Raw genomic sequence first — 9,644 nt, 5'->3', positions numbered from 1 at the left:
AAAAAAAAAAAAAAGTGTTCTCAGACTTGTGATCATCCCAGGAGACCTGGCGGGAAGCTAATGCAAAAACCTCTGTAGAGACTTGGCCTCGACCCAGCTGCACAAAGTCCCTCAGATAAGGTCTGCTGAAGATGAGTGCTCACAGTCCAAAATAACCAAACACCAAGGAAATAACCTACCATAAGTGAGGGTCAGCAGACATACCCAGAAGTATTAAACCCCAAGAACTTCAGGTAAGAGAACCATCAGAGGGACTATAATTAAAGATAGTATTACACCATTCACATTTTTTGGTTTACAAATTAAAACACGTTCTAGCTTCAATCACGCTATTGATCTGAAATATCAATGTATTTGCTCAATTATACTAATTTACTTATTTACGTATCAATTTGCACATGCTAGTTTGGAACAAGTTTGTGTATCCACCATTTCAATAGCTCAGAGATGACTTTCAATTTATGGCCCCAAATATTGCTGAGGTAGAGAATAAAAGAAATAATCAACTGTGAATTGGAAAAGTTTTGCAAATGTCATCAATTATTTTCATAATTATTTGTTTAAAATCTGTATTTCCTATTAGAATGTAAATTATACAGGCCAGGTGTGGTGGCTCATGCCTATAACCCCAGCACTTTGGGAGGCCGAGGCGGGTGGATCAGGAGGTCAGGAGATTGAGACCATCCTGGCTAACACAGTGAAACCCCGTCTCCACTAAAAATACAAAAAGAAATTAGCCAGGCATGGTGGCAGGCGCCTATAGTCCCAGCTACTCGGGAGGCTAAGGCAGAAGAATGGCATGAACCCAGGAGGCGGAGATTGCAGTGAGCCGAGATCATGCCACTGCACTCCAGCCTGGGCAACAGAACGAGACTCCATCTCAAAAAAAAAAAAAAAAAAGAATGTAAATTTTATGAATAAGCAGAACTTTATCTCACATTATTCACTACATATATTCCTTGTGTCCAGCACATACTGGGCACTGAGTCACTGAATGGAAGAATGAATGCATAGGAAAAAGGGAGAGATTAAAAAGGGGGAGAAATGTACAATTTACTCATGAAAGATTGCCTGGAAGTTCTGTCAAAGGGAACCAGTGATAGTTCAGGAGAAAGGAATGGCGGGGTCGAGTAGTTCTCAAATTCCAGTTTGAGAGCTATACGTACAAAGACAAACACACAGATACTTATACACAGTCAATGCCCAAGACTTACCATGTGCCGAACACACAATTTTGAGGATATGAGGCCAGTTCTCTAGTATCACACAATCTTGTTTGAAACACACAAAAAAGACATTCAAATAAAAGCTAAAAATAGCAAACAAACAGGAATCTTGTATTTATTTCCAGGTATAAAAAGAGTATGTAAATACTTAAGAAATGCAGATTAAAACTGGGATGGGGTTATTCATTTACTGGCCATGTGCTTATTAGGTCCCTACTAGGTGCCATCATAAATATGTAAATGTAAACGTATTCGGGAGGTCATTTTAATTAGTGAAGGAAATAAACACTGGGTGAGCACCCAGATATTTAAAAAGAACATAAAAATACTCATACTGAAGGTAATAGGTATAGTTGGAGAGTTGAAGTCATGCTGAGTTGAAGAAAAGTCTGTCAAGGAATAAGTTAGCTTTAAAAAAAAGTGGAAGCAGTTCAAATGAATGCCCTTTGATAGAGAACTGACTGAAAAAAAAAAAAATGACAGCTATTTAGAAAAGAATGAGAGGCCAAGAACAGTGACTCACGCCTATAATCCCAGCACTTTGGGAGGCCACGGTGGGCAACTGCTCAAGTCCAGGAGTCCAAGTCCAGCCTAAGCAACATGGCAAAACCCTATCTCTATAAAAAAATACACAAATTAGCTGGGGGGGGCGGGGGGGTGGCACGTGGCTGCAGTCCCAGCTATTTGGGGGACTGAGGCAGGAGGAAAATCGCTTGAGCCTGGGAAGTCAAGGCTGTGGTGAGCTGAGATTGTACCACTGCACTCTGGACAGGGTGACAGCCCATGACCCTGTCTCAAAAAAAAAAAAAAAGAAAAAGAAAAAGAAAAATGAGGACAGTCTCTAATTACTGAAATGGAAAGATTTCCAATGTATGTATAATAAAATTATACTTAATGGCCAGGCGCGGTGGCTCACGCCTGTAACTTTGGGAGGCTGAGGCGGGCGGATCACAAGGTCAGGAGATAGAGACCAGCTTGGCTAACACAGTGAAACCCCATCTCTACTAAAAATCTGAAAAATTAGCCAGGCGTGGTGGCATGCACCTGTAATCCCAGTTACTCAGGAGGCTGAGGCAGGAGAATGGCATGAATCCGGGAGGCGGAGCTTGCAGTGACCCGAGATCGCACCACTGCACTCTAGCCTGGGCGACAGAGTGAGACTCCATCTCAAAAAAAAAAAAAAGAGAAAAGAAATTAAAAAAAAGAAATTTATCTTTTTAAATATTTGAGTAGAGAAACTCTGGAGTGATATATAAGTAACAAAAGTGACTACCTGTTTGGAAGAGGGGAACAGAAAACAAAACTGGGGCATAACTGAGACTTTTCACTGAATGTTGATATTTACAGATACAGACACATATATAAAACATGCAAAAGGAACATCAAAAATAAAACATTAAGATGATTATATCAGTACTGAAGATGGAGGCAGGAAGAGGTCAGCTAGGTATGGTGATGCTGCTGAAATTCTATAATTAACTCCAATAGCAAAAATTGCACATTTTCAAAATTGCTCTTGAAAATCTCTTAGGTAGGCAAAACACAGGACACAGACATACTGTTTCTCAGAGGTCCACTTGGCCAGCTTTTCTACCCGCTTTAGAACAGACTGTCTACCTCTGTTAAGCAAAAACAGAGCTGCTGGTGGGCTTTAGGGGCCATGTTATATGAAAAGCACAATTTTTTTTTTTTTTTTTTGAGACAGGGTCTTGCTCTGTCACCCAGGCTGGAGTGCAGTGGCACAATCTCGGCTCAGTGCAACCTCCAACTCCCAGGTTCAAGCAATTCTCATGCCTCAGCCACCTAAACAGCTGGGACTACAGGCATGGGTCACCGTGCCCAGCTAATTTTTGTATTTTTAGCAGAGACGGAGGTTCACCATGTTGACTAGGTTGGTCTTGAACTCCTGGCCTCAAGTGATCCACTTGTCTTGGTCTCCCAAAGTGCTGGGATTACAGGAGTGAGCCACTGTGCTGGCCAAAAAAGCACAAGTCTTTAGACCTGATATAGTCTGAATATTTGTCCCTGCCCAAATCTCATGCTGAATGGTAACCCCCAATGTTGGAGGTAGGGCCTGGTGGGAGGTGTCTGGATCATGGGGATGGATCCCTCATGAATGGCATAAGCCATCCCCTTAGTGATAAGTGAGCTCTCACTCAATCTCTCTCTTGCTCCTGCTTTTGTCATGTGACATGTCTGCTCCCTCTTTGCCTTCTGCCATGACCAGAAGCTTCTTGAAGCCTCCCCAGAAGCAGATGCTGCTATGCTTCCCATACAGCCCACAGAACCATAAGCCAGCTTAACCCAGTTTTTAAAATAAATTACCAACCTCAGGTATTTCCTTATAGCAATGCAAGAAAGGCCCAATACAAAACCCCAATACCAGAAGACCAGGTGCCACAAGACCTATCCAGGGATGGTGATATGGTTTGGCTGTGTCCCCAACCAAATCTCATCTTGAATTGTAACTCTTACAATTCCCACATGTCATGGGAGGAAACTGGTGGGAGGTGACTGAATTAGAGGTGGGTCTTTCCTGCACTATTCTCATGATAGTGAATGAGTCTCATGAGATCTGATGGTTTTAAAAACAGGAGTTTCCCTGCACAAGCTCTCTCTTTGCCTGCCGCCATCCATGTAAGACGTGACTTGCTCCTCTTTGCCTTCTGCCATGATCGTGAGGCCTCCCGAGCCATGTGAGAAGTCCATTAAACTTCTTTTTCTTCCCAGTCTCAGGTATGTCTTTATCAGCAGCATGAAAATAGACTAATACAGATGGGCAGATCCATGACACCCACCTCACCCTCACTGAAGGCACAGCAGTGGAAACATCTCCACTATTCAAACTGCTACTTCTAAGAGACCTCCAGAAGTCTAGAGGAGCAAGCAAGTTTCCATACTCAGAGTACCTCCTGACTCTCCTGGGTCCCATTAGGGCAGAGTAAGTGCTAGTTTTCTGCCAACCCAACATTAGGTCCTGTGGCTGTGGTGAGAACAATCCCAGGAGAAAACTCAGGAAACTCTGGGATAAAAATGGAGAACCTAAGACATCAGACTGAAATTACTAGAAACCCTCAGGAAATAAAGAAGGAAGACGAAACCAAGAAACCAGAAAAACCATCAGAACAGTAATCAACACTTGGAGTGATCAGGAGATCCAGAGTTTCTTAAAAGAACGCAATTATCTCAAATTTAAAGAATTGAGGAAGAAGAATCATGAACAATATAAAGCAACTGCCTAGTGTTTCAAGTAGAGGGGCATGAAAAGGAACTGGCAGGAATGTCTCCAGATAATGACAAGTTTGCAGGACTTTTACTGGACTACTCATGAGGCCAACTAGAGGCCAAGGAGCCAACCCTGTTCCTGTGCTCATGGAGAGGGCCTACACAGGATTCCAGGATACAGATGGACGACATCTTTTTAGGTGTGCAGACGCAGTCATCCTTCCAACTCCTGAGTTCCAGCTCTAGGCCTGTGCCATCCCTGTTCACTTTGAGGGGCTGCTGTGGGCCCCTCTACCTATGAGCTGCATGCAGGATCCTTGGATGCCCAGATGGGAGCCTTGAAACATGAGCCCTCCATAGTCAGCTCTATACCTGTTTCCTGGCTTTTTCTCAGCAGCCCCTAGACCCACAAAACAGTGGTCTTCGTCGTCTGATTCTGATCTAGATCCTGAACTTGGAAACAATTAGAACCCAAATCCCAATTGTGTCTGAAGGCAACACAATAGTCTGGGCTTATGCCTGTAATCCCAACACTTTCAGAGGCTGAGGCAGGAGGATTGCCTGAGCCCAGGAGCTTAAGACCAGCCCAAGCAATATAGTGAGACTCCATCTCTATTTAAAAAAAAAAAAAAAAAATTGGTTTGTTTTTGAGACAGTCTTGCTCTGTCACCCAGGCTAGAGTGCAGTGGCATGATCTCAGCTCACTTCAACCTCTGCCTCCTGGGTTCAAGTGATTCTCCTGCCTCAGCCTCCCAAGTAGCTGGGATTACAGGTGCACACCACCATGCCCAGCTAATTTTTGCATTTTTAGTAGAGATAGGGTTTTGCCATGTTGGCCAGGCTGTTCTCAAACTACTGGCCTCATTTTCATTTTTAAAAATGAAAGCAGGCCAGGCGCAATGGCTCAAGCCTATAATCCCAGCACTTTGGGAGGCCGAGACGGGCGGATCACGAGGTCATGAGATCGAGACCATCCTGGCTAACACGGTTAAACCCTGTCTCTACTAAAAAATACAAAAAACTAGCCGAGCGAGGTGGCGGGCGTCTGTAGTCCCAGCTACTCGGGAGGCTGAGGCAGGAGAATGGCATGAACCCGGGAGGCGGAGCTTGCAGTGAGCTGAGATTCGGCCACTGCACTCCAGCCCGGGTGACAGAGCGAGACTCCCTCTCAAAAAAAAGAAAAAAATGAAAGCAACAGCATAATATGATCTATACAGTGGTGCACAACCCTTTGCCCAGCCCAGTGTAATATGAATAAAACATGAAATAAATAAAACAAACAAACCAAACTGCTACTGGCCACCCTCTAGTGTTTTTTGAGACAGCACATATACCATAGTTGAATTCAGGCATATTGAATGTGTACATGATGTGACTGGTGACTATTGAAATAAGGAAGATGCTGAGCAAAGTAACAGCATTAAAAAAAAAAAAACCCCAGGAGTGTGATGGATTGAGGTAGTGAATGAATGAATAGGGTAGAAAGAATGGTAGAGAAGAGAAAGTATTTGAAGTGGCCCCAGGGTTTCAAAAATTCCAAGGATAATGGTGTTCCTGCCATCCACTTGTTGACACAGCTGGCAGTGTTCTCTACGCTAAAGTTTCTCGTTTTTACCTGGAGAGCAGGTTAGTACAGAGTCACCCTCACTGTCTAAGTGTTGACTGCTCCCATCAGCTGGTGTTTGAAGAACCCAGACGGCTCTCAAGCAGAGGGTATACCCAGGACTGAGCCCCCTTCATTGATAGACACTCAGCATCTCATTTCTGAGAATACCCACCTGTATTCTGTGACGCAACTGTTGAAATTTCTCTTTTACTTTAGTGTTCAGTTCAGTAAGAGCACTTAAGGGTCCTGAACAATCACGGATATCCTAGGAGACATTGAACAGATGAAAGGCCTTTCTCAAGGCAATGAAATGAAATGACACCATCCATACAGTGAGAGAGTTAGTTTAGACCAACTAATATTAATGTACTGACTATAATTCATCCTGATCTTTGCTGTTTACCTCTGCAACACAAGCAAAAACATTATCATTGGCATTTTTCTCATTCCTCTTTAGATTAATGTTGAATTAATATAAAAGCCTAGAAAGAAACACAACTGCTTTGACCTAATTTTTAGTGCCTAAATTTTAACAAAACATTACCTGGCCAGTATGAAAAAGCTTAAAACAGCTTATATGCCCAACAAGAATGGACATGCGAAAGTTATACTATAACTTTAGAATCTTAGATCCTTCCAACTTGTAAGATCAGGATGTTTAAAGATCTGGCCTCATATGATGAAATTAACTTTTTCAGTGTGATTTTACAAACCGTCAGTGATAAGTTAGAGTGTTTATATAAACATGTTTGAGGGTAGATTTAGAATCTGTTGCTGGACATTCAGAATTACTGGTGCCAGTTTTCAGAGCAGGCTCTGGAGACAGACCATGTGGATTCGAATCCTGGCTGTAGCAACCTATTAGCTGTGTAAAGTTACCTGGAAAGTTATTTAAATTCTCTGTGTCTCAGTTTCCTCATCACAACCCTAGTTACCTCAGAGAACATCATAGATTATGTATGTATGTAAAGCACTTAGCAGAGCTGCTGGAACACGGTAAGGGTGTAATACATCCAGCTATAATCAATCTTTCTCATCAGCAATCACAAGAACCCAAATGTTAGAAAGAGTACAGAAGGATGCCTGAGCAATTTAGATTATGTGAAAATGTAATTTCATTTATATGAAACCTAAGTTTATTTTTCTATAACTGGCCCAGAAGTTTTGTAATGTATACATCAGAGAAGTGAAGTTCAAGAAGTTTTAAATATCTGCATCAAATTTCACTTTTTCTCTGGTTATTAATTTAATCACACTTCTTTGCACCATATTTGTTTATTCTGCATCTAATTTGGTTTATTCTGCATCTGGTTTATCTGGGGAGCCCTACTTTCCTGCACTTTTTGCCACACTACAAACTCTGAGTCTACATCTAATGTTTAGTGACTTTGTTGAAAATGATTTGCTTTAAAAACCAAGGTTTAGGCCGGGCGCAGTGGCTCATGCCTGTAATCCCAGCACTTTGGGAGGCCGAGGGGGGCAAATCACGAGGTCAGGAGATCAAGACCATCCTGGCTAACACGGCGAAACCCTGTCTCTAAACAAAATACAAAAATGAGCTGGGCGTGGTGGCAGGTGCCTGTAGTCCCAGCTACACGGGAGGCTGAGGCAGGAGAATGCCATGAAACCAGGAGGCGGAGCTTGCAGTGAGTAGATTGTGCCACTGTGCTCCAGCCTGGGCGACAGAGCGAGACTCTGTCTCAAAAACAAACAAAAACAAAAAACAAAACAAAACAAAACAAAAAAACAAAGTTTAAAACTCTTGGTTTCTTTTTGCTAAACTCATGGAACCGTGTCTACATTCCTAATTCTTGTCTACATCAACTCGTTTATTTTACCTCTACCCTTAAATGGCTTAAGGCGAAAACACCTCATTTCCTCTCTGTTCAAACGGGGTAACACTCTAAGGTGTTATTCCTAGGTTGACTTTCCCAGCCCAGGTCCCAGTTTTGCCATTGAGCCAGGCCTGCCTTCTAACCTAGGTCTTGGCGCCGTACTGGATTTCCTCAAACATAAAATCACAACTACCGTCCAGGTTACATTCGTTTCACCTGGTGCCTCCCGAGCCAGGTGCCCTTGGATGCCAGGGGAGCTGGCCAGCAGGGGGCGGGGCTAGCTGCCTACTGGGCGCTACCAGAGGATGGGGAAGCAGCGTCAGAGGGCGGGGCCAAGCAGGGTGGCAGGTAGGTTGTGAGGTGGTCAGGGGCGGGGCGACGACCAGGGCTGCAAGTGGAAGTGGCAAAGCCGAGCCTCGAAGCAGTAGGTGGGTCAGGGGCGGAGAACAGTTGGGTGCTCTGGAGATGGGCGATCCAGCGGCACCCGGAAAAAGGATCAAGGCCAGCAGTCACGGGGACACAACCAAATGGGGACGAGGGCGGGTAGCCGGCCATGGGGCGGAGCCAGTGGCCTGGGAAACCAAGTGGGGAAAGGTCGGGAATGACACTACCGAGCTCACAGACCAGCAGAGCTTGGGTTAGGGCTGCTGGAGCCCGGCAGGGGTCCCGGGATCAGTACCTGAATAAGCGCCTTCACCTCCAGGTCAAATTTGACAATCTCTTGGTTACAGATCCGGACGTGGACATCTTGGGGAGCCGCCATGTTGGGGACGCCGGTTACGGGCGGCGGCAGGGCCCAAGTTCAAACGCGTTTTCGCACCGCCTTCTCTCCTTCCCCGCCCAGTCTCGGGGCAGCGCCCCCTAGAGACCGGCGAAAATGGCAAGCTTGGGTCCCTGCGCAGAGTTGGGACTTTCCCTGACACGTGTAGGGAAATTAGCCTCTCCTCTTGGTATGGCCTTAATATCATGGAGAGGAAGAGAAGAGGGAGTATCAATAATGCTTCACAGTGGTCTCTTTCCATCTTCCTTCTGTCAGGCATTCTAATAACTATATATTTTTTGCACAAAAAAAAAAAGACTGGAAGAAAAGTATCAATTGAGATGTCTCTGGAAAGTACAAGTGACAATTTTTTGTTCAAACTTTCTTATATTTTTAATATTTTCTACAGTGAGTATAAATTGTGGAGTAAAAGAGAAAATGATAAATGTTATGTATTTTTTAAAGTATGGAGTTCAGTAGAGTCAGTAGAGTACTTCCTATCACTCCAACACATGATCTGAGGGATCTTTGTAAAACACGAAATTGATCAAGTCGCCTCCCTGTGTGCAGCCCTTCTATGGCTTCTGGTGGTTCCCTTTTGTATATAACTGGATTTATTAAATCTACCTTGCTGGGGTAGTTTTGATGGATTTACGTAGTTTTGATGGAAATGTCCGAGGAAACCCTCAACAAATGGTGGCTCTTTTATTTTTGTTAGTAAATAATCCAAGTTTCTTAGCTGGTCCTCAAGGTCATCAGCCACCCCACCCTGCGCCCTTCCTGGATTGCTCAAGCTCTTTCTGGATGTGTAGCCTTAGAATGTGGTGTTCCCTCTCCCTAGAAAGCTTTTCCCCTACTCGACCCCACTCCATCTGCTTTTGTTCAGGTCACTTCAGCAAGAATAGATTGTGAGGACCTAAATGCTTAGGACCTGAATGTTCATCTCTCTTAATCCTCACAACCACCCTTGAAATTGCACTACACTAGTATCA

General features: G+C 44.0%; 1 protein-coding gene across 2 annotated transcripts in view; it reads right to left on the bottom strand.

The window, feature by feature from the left end:
• The window catches only part of BNIP1 (BCL2/adenovirus E1B 19kDa interacting protein 1), a 20,398-nt gene extending 11,639 nt beyond the window's left edge, over positions 1-8,759 (bottom strand). For both annotated transcript variants that reach the window (XM_011947804.1, XM_011947805.1), the window contains exons 1-2: positions 8,572-8,759; positions 6,230-6,322 (exon numbers count right to left, since the gene is read on the bottom strand). In XM_011947804.1, the coding sequence (XP_011803194.1) occupies positions 6,230-6,322; positions 8,572-8,655 (177 nt within the window). In that variant the 5' untranslated portion in view covers positions 8,656-8,759. The remainder of the gene's footprint in view (positions 1-6,229; positions 6,323-8,571) is intronic.
• Positions 8,760-9,644: the final 885 nt, after the last annotated feature.

The sequence above is a fragment of the Colobus angolensis genome, unplaced genomic scaffold (genome assembly GCF_000951035.1).
Source record: "Colobus angolensis palliatus isolate OR3802 unplaced genomic scaffold, Cang.pa_1.0 Scaffold27, whole genome shotgun sequence".
NCBI classification, from domain to species: Eukaryota; Metazoa; Chordata; class Mammalia; order Primates; family Cercopithecidae; genus Colobus; species Colobus angolensis.
This window is presented reverse-complemented; position numbering and strand designations above follow the sequence as displayed.